This window comes from Tympanuchus pallidicinctus, unplaced genomic scaffold, assembly GCF_026119805.1.
Source record: "Tympanuchus pallidicinctus isolate F22 unplaced genomic scaffold, pur_lepc_1.0 scaffold12, whole genome shotgun sequence".
Lineage (NCBI taxonomy): Eukaryota > Metazoa > Chordata > Aves > Galliformes > Phasianidae > Tympanuchus > Tympanuchus pallidicinctus.
In genome coordinates, this window is record NW_026294637.1 from 7,198,507 (window position 1) to 7,217,987 (window position 19,481).

A 19,481-nucleotide genomic window follows, 5' to 3' on the forward strand; every position below is an offset into this window, starting at 1 on the left:
ACAAAAGCAAACCCACAAAATCCTGTCCCATTGCTTGCCCACAGGACTGACTTTTCTAATAAAGGCTCCCACCAGGAGGAAAGCTGTTGGGAGGGCCACACGTCCCAGTACCTCCCAGACATCGTCTCCATTTCCAAAGTCCTGAGAGATCCTGCAGGAAGAACTGGCAGAAAAGCAATCAGAGGACAGAAACATGAAAAACAATAAAAAAAACATATGGAAGCACCAGAAATCTGAAATAAAGCTTCAGAAATCTGGTTCTTCCAGCTGGGTCAAAAGAGAACAAAGGAAGCATAACAGACACCAGCACGTGAGCAAAAGTAAGGTTCTGAGAAAACAAAAACACAGAGAAAATCAGGGTGCTGTATCAGGGACAGCCGCTCAGGGCTGGAGGGTTGACCAGAAGGAGTGTTTAAGCAGGAACACGCCATTAACGGGTACACAGATTTGATTCTATTGGGATTTCTGTGGCTTGCTGACTAATGCAGTTTATATAAGAAATATTACATAGTTTTTTTAAAAGCAAAGGCAGCACAAGAAGTAATAAAGATGGGATTCCACTACCTAACAAACATGGTATTAAAGTCAAGCATCTCAGCATCTCCTTGTCACTTAGTACCTTTCTGAAGAGCTGCAGGCTCAAGAGCTTTCTGACATGCTCAAGGTCTCCAAAGGAAAGCAACAGAAAACTGCACACACCAAAATAGAGGAAGGTTCAAAGAAGCTCTCAGGGCCAAGACTGCAGATGCATACAGGAACCAATTTACACAGGCACAATGCTGGGTGGTCACAAAGCAGCAGTGGGTTACAAGGGAGTCCCAGTCCAGAACCGTTTGCAAATTTTCAGCCATGATGTTGTACAAAAGATATTTCATGCCTGAAGCAGCACACAGCTGGAAAATGCAAGTGCCCTAACAAGCAATGGGTAGGGGATGACTTCTGCCAAGCAATGTGTACAGCTCAACCTTTATCTCTTGATCACGGAGCATGGCCACAAGGTTAGGCAAGTGCTATAAAATGGACTAAAGGAAGAGTCTGAGTGCAAGACGGACTAGCAATAAAATTAAAAGAGGAAAACATAACTGAAGGCCAAGTATTCCTCCCCCAGCATTCTCCTGGAGGGAAGAAGGAGAAATCTGCAGCAACTACAGAAATGCCCTTGGTAGGAAGCACACTGCTGCTCCAGACGTCAGGAAGAGGCAAGAAACTGGCGGGTAATAATCCTGCACAGCCCAGCACACATCCCTACCATCTCTTCCTAACAATGGGACTCCTGGCTGCACCACTAAGGTCCTGAGAAAACAAAAACAATAAATCGAGCTCTTACAGCAAATTCTGTTTATTCCATTTTTGTGTTGTGCTGCTAACAAATCTTCATCCTAGCCTAGGAAAAATATCAGGTAGAAAATATTTGCCCTTTCCTCCCCCCCTCCCCACGTTTTTTTTTGTTGTTTTAATGAATAAAGAATCAAAATTTCAAGTATGAGAGACTTTTTTCTTCCAATGCATTTCTGTAATAAAATTAACTCTGTTGTAGATATAAAATGCAGCAGCCACGACCAGAGGATCTGCAATGCTACTCAAAGGCAATTAGTACCCAGAATGAATCAATCAGTTTGTCTGCAAACATAATAAGAAAATACTTAGCACTCACCCAGCACTTTTTATCCATGAATCTCAAAGCGTTTTACAAAAGCTGAAAATATGTTTTTGGCCTCATTTACAGAGAAGAAAACACCGGATGGAACAGGAATAGATTTGCCCTCAGTGACAAAACAATTTAATAGCAGAATAAGAGCAGACCTCTGGTCTCTCAGCCCCGAGTCCAACAACCCACGCCATGCTCTCTGCATCACACAGGACAGCCTGAATCTGGCAAAAGCCCCTACTGCAGAAATGCTAATATAAAAATGCTTTATATTTTTGCCACCCAAAAAAAAAAAAACCAAACAAACAAACAACATTTAAACGGAGACCTGGGAGCTATTTTAATAAGCACTGACCTCCCAGGCTGACATCAAGGCATAAAGCCAGTCTTGAACGGAGCTGCTGAGAGCTTTGGAGAAAACAAAAATAGTCTCATACTGAAAGTATGAACAAATGTGAGAGTGGTGCAGGAAGAAGATAATTCCATGATCTACTATGTGCAAATGATTCTCCACTTGGAGCTTTAATTGAATATTTGAGGAACAGATCACAGGATAAAACCTAAAACCTTGACAAATAGTGTTATTAGATGGAGAGGAACCCAGACCTAAAGCACACATGGCCTGATGCTCCCTCTATTAGCAGTCTTCCAACCTTGAAGTCATTCCTGAAACACCTGAGAAACCCACAGTGCATAAACCAGAAAAAGAGCAGTGAAATACAGCATCTTGTCCTAGAATTAAGTTTAGCATGGCCAGGAAAGTAAATACCATAGAACAGAGACTAAAGGCTGACTTGAAGATCCTCAGCCTTCCCCTGCAAGGTCCCACATTCATGCTTTATGCAGGCACCATCAACACACAAAGTTATTTTCTTATGCTTTACTATGCAAAATGACTGTATGACATCAGTACTGTTTTTCACAGGCATGTGGCCACAACACATCACCCACAGCCCACTTTGGTCCAAAGACGACACCAACAGGGTCATTTAAAGCAGGTGTCTCCCGTGCACAAGCACCAATTTTCTGATGTCCCCTCTGTAGCTCACGTGGGATGGCTGCAATGCTTGACAGCACACAGTCACAAGTCTGTGTGCAGCAGAACACAAATGCTGCTCTGCAACCAAGAATTCCGTTTTTAACAGAGGAGGGCAGGCCACACCAATTAACAGGACAAACAGTATTACACCTAGGAGCTTAATTTCTAGGCAGCATAGACACTGCAGTGGTCCACTCAGCACCACGCCGAACATGACGCACCAGCCAGCTGTGCTTTGAAGCCTGGGAATACCCAAAAGGGTTCTCACAGAGAACAGCGTATCAAACAGGGATAGGTAAGCAACGTTAAGTCAACAAACTCATCTCTTAACTGCAAACCTGCAGCAATGCACAGTAATTCAGGTCTCCTCCCTCCTTCCTGGAAAAACCCAAATGCTATTAGTTCTCCACGGTCATTCTCCAGCACACAGAAGGGTGCCAGCAGCTGGGACTCCCTTCTGCTCAGCAGCAAGCCTGCAGATGCCCATAAGGATTCATCCACGCTGCAGAAAGAAACCCTTCAAGAAGAGCAAGGAGCTGCTGTTATTCTCCAAACTCCTCCCAGCCACCCTCCCTCCTTGTTGCCCACTTTTTCACGCACCAGAGACGCCATCAGCTGCACAGGTTTGTGGTACTAACTTACCACCTTCCACTTAGGGGCTTTATGGATACTAAGGCACAAAGATTAAATTACTTGCATAAAAGTCAGGAATACACCTCATCTCTCTCAGTTCCAACGATTTCTCACAGCTTTTTCCTAACCTCTTGCATATTAAAATCGTGTGAGTAGATGGTGTGGATGAGAACAGGATTTCATTTCCCTAGTAATACTGGTGATACAAATACGGGTAGATGTATTTCTAAGCTCTCCCCGTGGCTTCTATCCATTCCCTCTAGGACAGGCTGTTTGTCTTGACAGAGTAGGAAAGCATCAGTGCAGAAGGGAGCGCTCCACAAATATGTTGCAAAGCTCCATGGTTGCCATCCTAAGACACACAACAGGAGAGAAAACAGACATGCCTCTGGGAAATCGAGAAACAAACCTCAGCTACACTTTGTTCATCAACAGGAATAAGGAACAACAGCAGTGCTTAACGCAGCGGGAACCGCTGCGGTACGAAAAGAGCGAGAAGAAACATTTGCAGGCCTGACTTCAACAGATCACCTTTTCACAGCTGAGGGCACTGCGAGATGCCGGCAGGTGGGAGCTCCCAGGTCAGATCTCTCGACGCGATCGATGGTTTGGTTTCCTAGAAGGTGTGAGTGCCCGGCTTTGGTCTGCCTGTGGCAGAGGCCCAGACCCGAGGAGAAGAGCTGCCCAGCCCACGCGTTGCCCTACGTGCAGCTATGCCTCATGTGGAAGTTTACCACGTACTCTGCGTTCGTGCGCTGCACTGAGATGGCAAAGGGCTCGAAGGGGTGGAAGGTGAACGCAACCAGGCGTCGCACGGTGTGATTGATGGGCCGCCCCAGGAGTCCCGCCTGGATTTCAAACTTCAGGAGGCCAGAATCACGAGCGTAAAATCTGAAAGGAAGAGAAAGTCAATTATGGCTGTTCCTGACTATTGACTTTGCCATCTGGACTCTTCACAATCTGAGACAAGTGCCTTGTTCAGTTTCTGGTGCTCCCTCAGTGGCAGGAGATCCTCAGCTGGGTGTCTGGCTCTTGGCGACAGAGGAGAGTCCCTCCTGGGGCAGCTAGTTTTTCACTGTCTAGAAAAAGACTTCTTTTCCTCTCAGTCAGAAAACTCTGTCTTCTGTGCTGACTCTCTATACTCTCGTAATGCAAGCTGCTCTGCTTGATGCCTATGGCAGATACACTGTACAGGATGGAGCCTGCCTCCCTTAGCAATGGTCTTCATTCCAGCTGTAAGGCCAACCCTTCCCTCTCCTGCTGCTGTCAGTATGCTGCTGTGCTTGTGCTTAGTTACATCCCTGTTCAACAGAGGAAGGTGAACACCTGGATCCAGTTTGGCTCCACGGTGCCATATTCCACCTTACACTTCAAACTAGGATTTGCAAATCCTGATAGATTTCCAAACACAACAACAAAAACCACCAAGATGACAGTTTGAGCAGGAAGTGTCTGGTGGACAGCATTTAACAGACAATCACAGCAAGGGCAGAGGTAAAGGCAAATGGATGTGTTTTTCTGCTGGTGCCCATAAATCTGGCTGTCGGTCCGAGGAAGCACATTTGTGTCTCCAAATAGGCGAGCTCTGGAACACAGCTTCAGCACTGCCAAGGGGATGAGGCAATGCAGTGAAAAGCCAAAGTCTAGAAAGCCATTTGCTTCTTGAACCTTCTCTGCATACCAGAGGACTGGCTCGCTTTCTGTAGCAGATATAAGCCCACCTTACACATTATTCTGAGCTGCTGTGGGAACAGGGGACTCTCTGCAACGATCCCACTCTTCCCAAGAACACAGCGGAGGTTTGGGGGATTTGGTACCTTCACAAGGCAGCTGAGCTCCAGCTGACAGGACTCAAGTTCTCACCTGAAGAACTCATCCCCTTAGAGCATTTTCTCTGCCCTTTCAGTTTCGGGAACAGAATTGCCATTTTGTCTTCCAGCTTTTTCCTTTTCCACCATCGCTTTGCGGACGTGGACATTTTGCATTTTTCCTCTGGTTTTAACACAGAGAATGCTTTTAATACTAGAGCACATTTCCCCCCACTTCTGGCAAGCAATACAATGCACTCAGCTCTCAGCCTGGAAAGAACAGGTGATGACAGATACAGGCAATGCTGTTTCAGGAGCAGACATACTCCACATTTTAACAGCACAGCCTATTGAGATCCTCATGTTCTTCCTGGAGGGCCACTCTCCTCTCTCTTCCTCTGAATCAAAGCGCCAGCCAGCTCTGCCTGAAAATTGCACACAAGAACTCAGCAAGAGAGTCACAATCTTGGTATTTGGCTTTTTAAAAGCCCTCTCCCTCCTACACAAGGCTGGGTATGTGGAGGGTCATTCTTTAAATAAAGCATAGTCCCTGGTCTGCTCCTCTCTCTCCCCAATTCACAATAATTTACTACTCAAGATGAAGCTCCCTGTAATCTCAGAGATGTGTTCAGTTTGGTATTTTTAAATCTATTTTTAAAAGTGCTCTGCAATCAGAGGCCATTTCCATGGGCTCTTACTCTGGGGATAAATTAGGCACTGCAATATAAAATTGTATGTCAACAGAAACAGCAAGACCAGCCTTTTCAAACCATATGAAAATGGAAGATTTATCTGCAGACCAATTTTTTGGTTAAATGGCTCCTTATTAGCCATCTAGATGGATTTTAGAGACCCCCTGCTATAGGTAAAGCTGTGTTAGAGCCTCTTCCTCACAAGTCCCATCATTTCACCCACTGAATTTTTCTTCAAGCCTCCTGAAAAGATATTGGAAAATGGCAGTGATGGGGACCTGAAGTCCTTCCCGCCTGACAGCAAACCACGACTGGCCTCTCAAGTAGCCAGAGGGCTGAACCTGCAGAACACAGAAAAGCAGCACGGGTCAAAAGAGCACCAGGCACAGAGGTGCTGAAACTGGTGAGTAAAACAGAGGCCTTCATCTCACAGACGTCCTGCCAGGAAATACAAGCGGTCCATAACACCCGTCGCTGCCCAAGCTCTCTGCACTGCAGCCACTCAGAGGACTTACATTACAAATCCTGCCGCCCCTCATTTCCAAGCTTTCCAACCACAACGGGCAGCAGTATTATTTTATTAATCCCTTTGTTTCGTATGTGAGAAACACAGCAGTGCTACTTCAGCTACTGAATGGTTAAGGTTAGCGCCTGGTCTTCTGCTTACTTCCCAAAAACCAGGAGCCCCACTGCTCCCAGGCCCTATTCAAGTCCTAATTGACTGCACAGCTTTGAGCTTTCAAAGCTCTGGCTCTGAAATGCCGCGTTGCTCAAGGGAGGGAGGAAAGGTGGCACTTTGCTTTGTTTACTACAAAGACGGTAACCACAGCAAATGACTGAGGTTTTGCTCCCTTTTGTCTGCAGGAGCCCTGCGCAGGTCGCTGCTGGCAGACAACCATTGCCCTGCAAGTTTTCCCAACGTCAAGCATGACAAGGGGGAAAGGGCAGGCTTTTCTCTGCAGATAGCATGGGAGCTGGAGATTAAACCAAATCATACGGGCAGGGGAAAAAATATATATATATCAATTAAATATACATAATTTGGGAATTGAGAGCACAGGAATAATCAGAAGATCCCTAGCACCTGAGTCAGAGCCAGGGGAGACATGAAATCAGGTTTTGAGGATGCACTGATGAAAATAAATTTGGGAAGCCATCCAGAATGGACTCCTGAGGCTGTCGGAACCCCCAACACGCGTCCAGTTGCTAAACAAAGCACTTAGACATTGAAGGCTCTCTTTGTTTTTCCAGCGTACGTTCATTTCTCTTTTGCAACAGTGTAAGTGGAAAGCCTGTTCTGCCTGGAGAACTCAGCCCCTTTGATTTGAGCCTTTCAGGTAGGGGATGCTGAATTTTTAACCACTGCTGCTTGCCACCATAGCTGCAGCCAACAAAAAGAAGTAAATAGTCACGGTGTTTCTGAAAGAAGCACTGCAAACATCCTTATTCTAAGGCTTGGAGTTCTTCCTTCTGCCTGCAATGAAGACTCAGACATAAGAGGCACAGAATGGCTTTTACACCTGGCTAAACTTCTACTACAGAAACAAATTTCCTATAGATCACAGATAGAAGAGGGACATGAAGAGGAGTACGGCTCCCAGGGTGAGAAACGTAAATAGGGAAAAAAAGGCAGTCTGAAAATAGCAAAATCAATACCAGAAGCTTTATGAATAACACCTAAGCCAGACAATGTTTTAGTCACAGGACAAACCAGGTGATCCTTACCAGTTAACCCTACGTGCTCAGAAAGAATCCTTCCAGCACAGGAAGGATAGCAAGCACCCAGAAACATCTGCAGCCCACACAGGGGGGCTGAACTGCTCTAGAAGGAGGAACAAGAGCATTCATATGGAAAAGGCTCACTCTTTACCACCCATAAGGCAGCTCAGTGACAAAACCTGAAGGGCTCTCCCACACATATAAGGTGAGACTTATCACAAGGAGATTGGCCAAGCTTTGTGCAACTACTGAAATAAACCCCCTGGCCAAAAGATGTCGAGAGAGAAAGGCACCGATGTCTGTTCTTTCTGCAAATTTCACAGGTGATTTAGAGAGATTTCTCCTCACATACAGCTTCTTGACCTGTTTCGTACCTTATAGGGTGATCACCGCAGGTCTTGGGCCGCTCCATGACGGACACCCACTTGTCATCATAGCTGAAAAGGGAGAGGTCGAGGTACGGGCTGCCACTGTACGACTGGGCACTGATTGGGAGCTGGCCCAGCAGCCTCCGCACGGCCTCTGTGTGTCCCCCGTACTTGGCATTCACAATAGTGTCTTTGAACCTGAAGCAAACCAAGAAGCAGGTTTTACTCACAAAGGCCACAGGTGAACAGATTAAAAAAAAAAAAAAAAAAAGAAAAAAGGAGGAAAACTGATAGAGAAAGAAAAGCAGCAGCAGTGTAAGAACTAGAACAGCTCGCTTCCAAAGATGTATCAGAGTGATTCAACCATCAACCAGCTCTGGTGACCTTTTTATCCTCCCTCATCATTACTGTTTCTGCTCTGAAAGTCCAAACTGATAGAAGGACAAGACCGTGCCTATCCACAAGGTCTGGCCTCAGCTGCACCACAGTACAGGAAATGAACAGGATCAGAAACAGGGAGAGGTGGATTAGCAGCTTATCAGTCAATCCAAGTTTTGCCACAAAGCCTGTAAACAGCATAAGCAAAAGCCAGCGTGTTTCACAGCAACAGTTGAGCCCTTAAGGTTGACTCTAGAATCCCCCCCTCCCTCTCTAGCCATTGTGTTTTAAACACATAGAGGGAGAAACCTGAGATGAGGAAGAACCTTGAAGAGAAGCAGAACGCGCTTCAAAGCCACAGCGAGCTCAAAGCTCTTCCAGGTAAAGAGACAAACGCAGGTTGGATTTCTTGTTCCAAATAAAATTTGAGCTTTCCACAAGCAAGAACAGACAGATCAGCTGCACGAACGTCACACACCACAGTCAGTAAACTGTTTCCCTTTGAACACAAACACTCAGCCAAAAGCCAGCTTGCTGTGTATACAGCATTATTACACTTGGCTACTTAAGTTAAACATTCCTGTTACACGTTCTTACAGTCGAGTGGATGAACAGATTCTCCTCTACATTTCAGCACAATGCAGAAATTGTTCTTTAGGTGCCTGCACTGAGCTCCCTCGTTCTTTTTTTTTTCCCCTAAGCAATAGGGATTTTGTGACAGGGAGCTCCACGATGCTACAGTCAACTTCCTCTTACTTAGGGGATGTGAAACTAAAATCAGCCGAAGCTTCACTGCCATAAGTGACTGCCAAGTACTTTGGATGATGTCAAACAAGTCACTAGAAGAACAAAACACCCTGAGTCACATAAAAATACATTCCAACAGAAATAACACACTCTGCCTCATTAAAACCACATTTGACTGTTAAAGAACATTCTGGAAACCCTGGATATTTTGATATTTTGCTCAGTTTTCACAACAAGTCTAGGCGGATCCATTTCCTTTCTCCAAGCAGAGTTCAGTGAGAATCACAAGCTGTTTACTGCTGTTACAGAACACAGCTTGTTGCACACTAAATTTAAAGAAGGCCACTTGGCAAAATACATCCAATTAGACGATGTAGCATCTTGATAAATCTTATCTACGGGGCCCAAAGCTACTGGGCAGTACTGTTTTAATGAACTCCACAGGAGGTACCGCTCAAAGAGAGCCAGCAATACCTTGCCTTTAAAATTCCTTTCTCTTCTAAGCACTGAACTGCACCACTGCCTTCTTCCTTGCTGTACAAAGACAGATACTGTGGAATATGAGACCAGGTGCACGAGGCTGCGAGACGAAGCAGGTCCCAGGCAGCCCCTCGCATCACACAGCGACCACAGGAGCTGTTTTTCTCAGGGTGGCTGTTTGATACTAGCCTTCAGCTGACGGGGCTGAGCGTGTCTACATGGTACAAAGCATGCTCCGAATGGCTCACCGGCGCTGAATCTGCCTGGCAAAGTTGTTGCTGGAAGCAGAGCAGGGGAACTGAACCGCCTCGCTGTGCAAAGTGGCGTTCCTGAAGAGGTCACAGAAGTTCTCAAACAGCTCCAGCAGCTCATCGGAGGTGTTCTCAAACACGGCTATGACCTCCGTGCTCACCATGTTGTACACGACGAAGAATGAAGGCTGGGGAGAGAAGCAGATGTGAGGGTTAGCCAGAGAGCAGGCAGAGGGAAGCTGGCCCTTCCTCCTCCCCATGTGATGCCACAAATCCTACCCAAACGTCTTTGCAGAGCAGGAGAATCCCACATCTTCATACTAATCCCTTCTGCTACTCAAATACCTCAACAGGCACCAAATTATCCACCTGTTTACTGCCATGTCGTTATTTATGGGGAAAAAAAACACAACTGAATGGGCTTCCAATTTTTCTTCTCAAACTGGATGTCAATATTTCTGTTTTCTCTTCCTCTCTGCCCTCCACCAAATCCAAAATGCTTTCTGAAGTGCCAAATTTAATTTTCGTTCCTGCTGACAAAATGATTTTAAACCCAGTGCTAGCTGGCAACAAATCATCCTTTCCTTTATGCAGAGAAATTATTTGCTTTCTCTTCTTAGTATTTCCACCACACAGGGATGAGCCTATTCAGAGCGCTGTGCACCACACCACTGCCTACAAAAAGTTGGACCCTCCTGACACCCTGCTGACACAGGAATGAAAATCTGAAAGGCATTAACAACTTCTTTTTAATGCCATCATTCTCGTGCGAGGAGGCTCAGGCACCGTGCTGTACATTGGCAATCTCAGTGCTTCACAGCATCAACAAGGCAGAGGTGGGGAGAAACAACGCATTTGTACCAGCACAACTGCAACAAAGGGAAAGGACTTTCCCAGCTCACCAGGAAGGGGCAGTTCTTGGTCACCAAAGGTAGCTGCCATTAGGTAGGACAGGGCTAGATTCCCAGCACCACAAAGCCCGTCCCTGCTTCAAATGCAGCTAATTCACTGGGCACATGCACACATCTGGGTAAGTCTTCTGCTCATAAACACCATTTGTGAATGCTTCACATCCCGCTCCCAATCAATGCTCGGCGATGACGGCAGGCACTCTGCCCACCTCATCCATCTGTAAATATCACAAGGTTCACTTGTTTGACAGCCCCAAAATAAACTGTGATCGTACAACCCGACCCCCACACGTTAAAATGAAGCACGCTGAATGAGGTTACTCACTGAATGACTGCCTGAGGAAAGGAAAGCCCTTCTGAAATACAGCTTTGAAGCAGAGAGGAGACAGCAGAAGTAGAAACCATTTACATCTTTGAAAACTGCAGGGAATCTCCTCCAACCTTAAATAAAGAAGTTCCTTTTCCAGGTTAACACAGGATGCCCTCAACCACAGAAATCTTCCTTCCTACATTTCAGCAGCACCTGTGACCCAGGCAAAGCACGAGCGTGGCACAGGCAGCAGAAGCTGTTACAAAAAGCACACAGCAAAGCTGGCAAAGCTGGAACACAGGCCAAAAACAGCAACCCCCAAACTAGACATACACAGCAATGCACAGGCAACCTGCAAGCATAAACAGGAACTTCCTCAGCCTCCTTAACAGAAGAGCCTAAAGAAAGATCCTGAAATCAGACCAAACCCACGTCCTGCACTGATAGGTGAAAGAAAAAATGGGAGCTTTAGGTATTCTGTGACCAAAGTGTTCTTCACCCCAATACCAAGACTGAACTCAGGCAGGTCAGGCTGCTCCACAGCTGGAATTTTCTGCTGAAAGAAAGAAGAAATAAGATGCTTTCCTTCAGCAGAAAATACATCACCTGAGGAAGAGCGCAAACAAGCCACAATTTGCGTCTGAAAGTAACCTTCAGGTGAAGCAAGTCAAGAACAGGTTGGGGCAAAGCAGGCACAAAGACCTTGGTAACCACAGCAGGGAGCAGAGCTGACACTCCCACAGACACTCACATGGGGGTGGCCTGAGGCTTGGATCAGGAACACCACTCTGGATACAAGCAACAAGCTACACACTGCAAGCCACATCCACAAAGCTTTCATGTTCCTGAGACAGCCATTCCATTCTACACCAGTGGGTAAAACAGTTTTAGCCTCTTTTATTCTCTCCCAAAATAATTAGCCCAAAACAAATACAAAAGAGAAATCATGGTCACAAAGAATTATTGCTCGTTTCATTAAGGTCTAAGTATTGGAACCAGCAAGATGGGAAGGATGGGATAGGAAGGATAAACAAACATCTAGGGAACTACCTGACAAACTTCCGCAGTAGATTTATTAATTATTTTTCCCAAATACTGCCAAAAACAAACAAATAAAAACAAAGCACAGATTAAAAGACTGAAGTAGGTTAATGCGAAAAATGTCTTGCTCAGCTTCACATAGCTCAAAAACTGAGTAACAGCAACAGTGGTGAAAAGAGATGATCAACATGTGGGATGGTGAAAAGCCTGGAGGGACCCAGCACTGTCTGAGCTACATTTACTCTAATTTGACTTCTTTAGTACTAAACAGAAAGGAAAAGCAATTGGCACATTAGCTAGATTTAAGAGCTGCTACTTCAATTTGGAGAGATCATAAATACTAGATCTGACAGAAGCTTGAAAGAGTAAGTACGTAGGCAGAATAGAAAAGGTAATTCTACTGGTGAAAAATGGAGATATTATATTTGAAAAACATGCTTGAAGATGCTGAAGAAAAGGGAGAGACTACCTCTACAATGCAAGTGCATTACATGAAATAGCAGCTAAGAAAATCAGCTGGGGATTTAGGAGGGAAAGAGCACCGTGAAGCACTTGTGAGCACAGGGAACAATCCCTGGAGAAAGGGGACTCAATAACGCCTAAGATCTTTTCTGTCTCATTTTCAGTTGTGAACAGTGTGGTGAAGTCATGAGAGCAAAAGACACTGAAGTTATTCAATACCAAGGGTGTCCAATATTCACACAAGAATGAAGTAATGGGGTCCTAAACAGCACATCCAGTGAACAATCACAGGCTCAGCCAGGAAATGCTGCTCCGAACAGCACTGAACCTGCCTGAGAGCACTTGCCCCCAAGCGACAGGGAGCCCCGGGTGGCAGGCAGTACCTGTGAAGGATCTGTTACCCGCAGCGTGACCACATCTTCACTAGTGTATTTGATAAACAGATGGTTCTCATCCAAAAGCTGCATCTTCCACATGCGGAGCTGCCTCAGCTGATCAAAGTACTGGAAGAACCTCCTCTTTGCTATCGCGCTGCCGTCCTGCTCTGCCCTTCTCCACAGGTACACCAGCAGCCTGTGCTTCAAAGAGTTGATGAAGGGCTCTTTGTAGGGGTTTGCCATCCCCGTCTGAGAGTCCCGCTGCACCTCGGGATACACCGCAGACAGCGTCAGCAGATCGTCCTCGTAGCAGAAGCGGCCGATTGTCCGCACGTCGATGAAAGTCCCCTCGGGTGTCACCTGAAAGACGTGAATCGTCTGCTGCTGCACAGAGAGAATGGCCAAGATGTTCTTATAGAGGTACAGCCCCTGGTTATGAGAGAGGATGACTTTGTCACACTTGAAGGTCCTCGTGTCACAGAGCCTGCCCGTGTGGAGATCAATGATATGCAGGGAATAATCTTCCAGAGGGGAGCGAGGGTTGGGGGTCACCGACTCACTGTTGCGATAAACCTCAAAGAAGGGCGGGTGCGGCTCCTCGGGGAGGTAAGCAGCAGAGCCAACGATGACATACCTACAGTCATCAGTGAACAAGCTGCACTCACGGTTCAGGTGCTCCCCGTTAGAGGCCACATTGGTGATATGGAGCAGGACAAAAAAGCGCTCAAAGAGCCGCCCTCGGATGTTGACAGATCTTTGGTCATTGCCGTTAGCCAGGATCTCCCCCTCGTAGCCTTGCAGGAGGTCCTCTGCCGCCTGGCAGCCCTGATACTCGTAGATCTCCAGGGATGTCTGGTCGGAGGAGAAGGCGATGAAGTAGCGTCCGTCGGGGGAGAACTTGCGCAAGAAGCAGGGCGGCTTCTCCACGTTGACCACGGTGAAGTTGGGGAAGACGTTCTGGTGGAAGACTCGGACCTGGTGCCAGTGGGTGCCGGCCTTGCCAGAGCTGATCCGACGGCGCTCCAGGCGGTGGATGACATTCTGGTTCTGGATGCGGCGGGGCTTGATTGTGGGGGCATCATGGTCCATGGTCAGAGCACTACTTCATCTTCACCCTGCTGCAGACGGCACACACACTCACTGTGGGACCTCACCAAGGCTGCTTACAGAGAGGGAGTTCTGGGCAACCCCCTGAGGGAGGGGGCCAGCTGAAAACCTTCGGGAGAGAGACTGGGAGAGAGGGTTCAGTGGGGACGTAACAGGGACAGTGGGAGGTACCCAGAGGGAACCCAGCAAGGCGATGGGGTCTGCAGAGCTGCCTGCTGCAGAGCAGGGCACAGGAAAGGATCGAGCAGAGGAAGGCAGCACACGTACGTGGATGCCACAGGGACACTCAAACACCGGGAACCGGGTGAGAGCAGCCAGGGGCAGCCTGCAGCTGGGACAGAGGGAGCCCAGGGAGGGCATGAAGGCAGGGGGAACGCGGCTGCCTGTGGGCCACCGAGGGGACAGCAGCTCCAAGGAGAAGCCTGACTGGAGGCTGGGGACGGGGGGCCGCTCTCCCTCTGCCCCGCAGGAAACCGCGGCTCAGGACCATGCCCTGGGGGCACGGAGGAGCTCGGAACCCTCCGGGCGTGGAGGCCACGGCGTAGCGGTGCCTACAAAGGGCGCAGGCCGCGCTCACCACCGGGGCCCGGCGCTGGGCCCGCCGCCGCCGCTTACTCTATGGCCGCTGCCATCTTTCCGCCACCACACAACGACGCGCCGCGACAGCGGCGGCGAGAAGGCGTCACTCTCACCGTCCGCTTCCGCTTCCGGTGGGCGGAGCAGCGAGGCGGGGCGCACCAGAGTGTCCACGGAGCGAGTGAGAGAGCGCCCCCTGGCGGAGGGAGGAGCGCTGCGGGACGCGTCCGCGCACAGCGGGAACCGCCTGAAACGCGCCCTGCACCCCTACAGCCCCGCAAGGCCAAAATCCTGAACCCTCATAAATCTGTACCTCTGTGGTCCTCCACCCATCCTTAACCCCTATAATCTTGCTGCTCGTAAGCATGCATACCTATAAACCCGCACCCCTATAAATGTGCATCCATCCTGCGTCCCCATAACCCTGCACTGCTATAGCCCTGTAGCCCCTTACCACTAGAAGCCCGCACACATGCTGCATCCCTATAGCTCCGCACCCCATAATCTCTATAACCCTGAACACCTATAAATAAACATCACTATAGCCCTGCACCTAAACTGAAACCCATAATCATGAAGCCCCATAAACGTGCACTTATCCTCCACCCCTTCAGAACTGCATCCCTGTGGCCCTATCAGCCTATATCCATCCTGTGCTCCTATCAGCCTGCACTTCCATAAACCTGCACCTGCATAACATGCATTTCACCCCCGGGGATGCTCTGTATGTTTTTGGGGCATGCCTCTGTCTCATAAGCTCCCCAGGTGTGTAGGGCAGTCAGGACTATTCCTGCCCCCCAGAAACCCCTCTGACAGCCCAGGGATGGGGACAGCAGCATCCAGGTGGTGGCATTAGTGCCATGGAGCTGGGGACATGCTCATCCACACTGGTTATTGTGCTGCAGCCAGCCCTGGGTGAAGGGCCTCAGCTCCATAAAGCACTCCATGACATTGCTATTCCCACAAAGCTCTGGGGACATCACCCCATTGGGGTGGCAGATAGGTGCCAGGACAGTGGGGACCTTTATAGCCCTGGGGATCCCTATACAACCCCAGCATTCACCTTGTGCCCCTATACATGTATGTGGGAAGGAGGCACCCTGCTAAGCAGAGGAGCAGCATCCCCTATGGGAACATGAGGAAAGAACCCACTCCATGGGTCTGGGGGTCCGTGCCCATTTCCCAGTGTTTTTCACAGCAGGAGACACGATGACAAGCTGAAAAATGAATGGCCTCGGCTCTTCTCTTTGTTTCCCTCCCTTCTATGTAATTAATTGGGATCCACCTTAATAGGATAAAACTAAATACCAAAGAGCATCCAACCACACGGCAGCTGGCAGAAAAATAACCACCCAGCACACACACAGACAGGCAGTTCAACGGACAAAAGAGCCATTAACACAGCAGCAATCGGCGCTCCTGAGCTAATAACTCCATCCCTGTGGCCAGCCTGTGTTGGGGCTCAGGGCAGCAGACCTCTGTGGGAACAGTTCTGTTTTCATTCATCTGCAGGGGTTTGCTGATGGGATTTAAGAAATCTCAGCGAGGGAGGGCTGGGAGTAGGGAGCTTGGTGAGACACTCAGAGGGTTCAAATGGGATGGAATTGGCTGGAATTGGGCTGGTTGCTCTGCTTTTAGGAAGGGTTTTGTCCATTCTTCAGCTGCAGATGGCTTCAAGGTGGGCTGGGGGGAGGCTTTGGTGGAAAGCACCCAGAGAAAACAGGTGAGTGTTGCAGGCAGAACGGTCGGTACGCATGAGGCTTTGCTCTGAGCCATCCCATTTGCTGCTGGGGAAGGTGACAGTGCCATTCCCAGTGCAGCCCAATGGATCTCAGGCACAAACAATGCAGTTCTGCTCCCAGCTGCACATCGTCTGTCCTTTCTGATGGCTGTCAGCATCAGCTCCCCTATGCAAACCATCCTGTTCCACCCTAAACCTCAAACATGCCTGTGTCCTCATCACAGCTCCCCTGGGATGAGCCCCAGTGCTGCACAGGTATTTCCCATCCATCCCCACAGCTAGCATGGGGGCTTAAAAAAACAAGCAGAGCTCATTTGGAATGTTTTGGGGGGTTTGCTGAAGCAAGGTCCTTTCTGCTGCTGCGTACCAAGTGCTGCGGGATGAGTGAGGCTGGGGACTGAAGAAGGAAAGGAAGGATGCTCTGCTCCCACCCTGCCTCAGCCCACAGCCCCGGCCATCTCCTCACATGGACACTTGCAGGGAAAGAAAACCCTCTCCAGGTCCTGCATATTGCCGTCCCCTCTTGTGGCCCCATCCACGCTGTGCTGGTGGAGGAGAGAAAAACAAACATCCCCCAGGCTTTGCAGAGAGCAAAGTTGGTGCAGGTAGCCCTGCTCGAGGCTTTGCCCTCTCACAGGGTGCTCTTTCCAAATGTGCACGGCTGCTGGCACCCACGTGCAGTAGGAGAGGTGCTGGGTGCTTTGGGAACCATGGGGAAATCCCTTCTGGAGGTGTTTCTCTGCGGATTGGATATAAGGGGGAGGGGGGTTCTTCCAGGAGAAATCTCCAATGGTGTTTTCCTCGCCCTCAGAAAGGAGCAGCCTCTGTGGGGCTTTCGTTTGGGCAAAGTATCCTGTGTGCCCCAAGGAGCAGCAAGCTTCAGTTGGGAACACAGTTGGGGTCAGGATGCAGCCAAGAGAGCAGCCCTGAGATGACAATTCCAACTCCAATTTCTCTCATTTTTTCCAAGAAAAAAATAAGATCCAACTCAATATTTTATTCTACCCCGGGCCGGGGGAGAGAATTCATTCATGTTTACAGATTTGCATGGGCATTCGGGCATCCATTTTTATAAAATGGGACAGAGAAGTCTCCGTCAGAACCCCCCGGCTCCTGTTTCAACCCTTTCCAGAGCCACACAGGGCCAGGCTAGAAGGATGGTGCTGGGACCCCACCTGCCATCAGCCCTCTCCTGTCTGTCCCCGGCGCCTGATCGCTGCCCTCAGCACCTTCCCAAACTCTCCCGACCTTTACACAACGCGGAGCGCATGCAGGACCCCTGGCGAGTAGCGCCTTGTGCCACCCGTGGGTGACGGCCCCGTCCCCGCTGTGCCACCCGTGGGTGACGGCCCCGTCCCCGCTGTGCCACCCGTGGGTGACGGCCCCTCCCGCTGATGCGCAGTGACATTTGCAATCTGTTGCCATGGGCGCTCGGGGACTTTTGCTGTGGAGGGGGATCGCGCTTCTCCCCCCCCTTCCTCCTCCTCTCCATCCCTCCCTCCCGATGACGTCATGGATGACCACGGTGGTGACAGGGCCACCTGTGGGCTGGTGAGGGGTTTAAAGAGACAGTCTGCAGCTGCAACAGGAGCCCTGGCTATTGTCTGCGCACCTGGGAGTGAGGGAACCTGCAGCCCCCCGACCACCCACCCATCCATCCATCCATCCATCCATCCATCCATCCATCCACCCCATCCTACCGCATCCCATCCATCCACCCATCCCATCCCACTGCATCCCACCTGTCCCCATATCCCGTACAGCTCCCGCTGTGCCGGGGCTTTCCGAGCCGGTTCGTGCCCATTCCTGTGCCGACCTCCCACCACCGCAGTGGATCCCCCAAGGTAAGGCTGCGCTCCGTGGCCCCACGGTCCCTCCTGCCTCTCTGCATCCATTCCCTGCAGCCCCGGCTCTGACAAAGGGATCGCTCCGTGCCACCAAGGGGAGGTGGTGGGGACACCCAGCGCTGGGCACCTGCTGCGATCCAGTCCTGGGGATGTTCCTGCTGCCTCTGGGGAGGGCATGGGGATGATTCCAGAAGACACGGCAACCCCTGGCACAACGGGTTCCCGCTGTGGGGACAGAGCTCTGCTGGCACCGAGCACTGGGATGCTTCTGCTTTGGGGCAGCACTGGGCTCAACAGGATCCCAGCACCTCCACTCCGGCTTTCCCAGAGAACCACTGAATTCATTTCCCATTCCCTTGTCTGGGCACCCATTTTCCTTGTATGCCACCCCCATGTGGGAAGTGGGTGTCTCCAGCGTGGCATCCCCCAGTCCTCAGTACATCCTATTTGATGCCATGTACACAGAGGGGGTGCTGCTGGGTGGTGGTGGGTGCTGCAGGGATCACGGTGCGTGGCAAAGGAGCAGGGAGAGAGGTGCTGCCCAACCCCTGGGGGGCAAGGACCAGTCCCCAGTGTCTGTCCCTCAGTCCTCCCAGCCCCAACAGGGTGAGCAGCAGGTAAGTGCCATCGTTACGGCTGCAGATTTTGGTGTCACTCAGATGTGCAGGCAGGGAATGGGGTAGGAAAAGGGTCTGGGAGCAGCTCAGAATGGAGATGTGTGCATGGAGATCAGCGTGTCTACTCCCAGGGAGAGGAAGGGTTCATTTCCTCCCATGGGATGTAACCCATTGGGACCGTGTCCTGCTCCTCAGCAGCTCCTATCAAGGGTTTGTGCAGGTCCCCACATCCCAAGTCCATGGGGGCTGTGTTGGACCCCACCACCAAAGAGCCAGCAGCCTCCTAATGGGAGCGAGGGCACAGGACAAATTCTTCCGGGCAGGAAGGGATGGGAACTATGCAGGGTAGAAATGGAACCATGGGATTCTACAGTCCAGTCTTGAGAAATGGGGCCAAATCCAAGGATGAACCCCACAGAGAGAAGTTGGCTCCCTGCATCCTGGGATGCAGAGAAGCAATGGTAGAAGATGGTGAGAGCTTGGGCTGGGCCTGGGTTTGGTGCGGAAGAGACGATGCTAATTGTTGGGCAGAGAGAAACTGAGTGGCAACCTCAAGGCATGGCACCATGGTGTTTGCACATCTGTCCGCCCCACAGCAGGGTGCACAGCTGCACCGTGCAGGGAAGGGCGAGACCCCCATGCATAAGAGGAAGGAGGTGGCGTGATGGAGCAGACAATGCCTGCCCTCCAGTGTAGCGAGCAGCACAGAGGGGGCACTGACCTGCCTGG

The 19,481-nt window shown here is 49.9% G+C and overlaps 1 protein-coding gene across 5 annotated transcripts; it reads right to left on the reverse strand.

Moving 5' to 3' along the window:
• Window positions 1-1,920: 1,920 nt before the first annotated feature.
• Window positions 1,921-14,696, reverse strand: DET1 (DET1 partner of COP1 E3 ubiquitin ligase). Of its 5 annotated transcripts, none has more exons than XM_052672178.1 (5): window positions 14,587-14,696; window positions 12,871-13,982; window positions 9,761-9,951; window positions 7,914-8,105; window positions 1,921-4,211 (listed from the first exon to the last, which is right to left on the reverse strand). In XM_052672178.1, exons 2-5 carry the CDS (start codon window positions 13,951-13,953, stop codon window positions 4,022-4,024), a joined length of 1,656 nt encoding a protein of 551 aa, XP_052528138.1. In that variant the 5' UTR covers window positions 13,954-13,982; window positions 14,587-14,696; the 3' UTR covers window positions 1,921-4,021. The 5 variants fall into 5 exon arrangements, with proteins under 5 accessions (XP_052528138.1, XP_052528139.1, XP_052528136.1 ...); XM_052672179.1 differs by having other exon boundaries at window positions 12,871-13,979; window positions 14,587-14,674; XM_052672176.1 differs by having other exon boundaries at window positions 14,549-14,671.
• Window positions 14,697-19,481: the final 4,785 nt, after the last annotated feature.

What these genes read in the sequence shown, in the direction of transcription:
- DET1 (XM_052672178.1), bottom strand. Translation starts at nt 13,953, where the DNA reads ATGGACCATGATGCCCCCACAATCAAGCCCCGCCGCATCCAGAACCAG. An exon ending in GCCAGGCAGATTCAGCGCCG is followed by an intron (nt 8,106 to 9,760) that starts GTGAGCCATTCG and finishes GGTTTGCTTCAG; the next exon opens with GTTCAAAGACACTATTGTGA. An exon ending in TGCGGTGATCACCCTATAAG is followed by an intron (nt 4,212 to 7,913) that starts GTACGAAACAGG and finishes TCTTCCTTTCAG; the next exon opens with ATTTTACGCTCGTGATTCTG.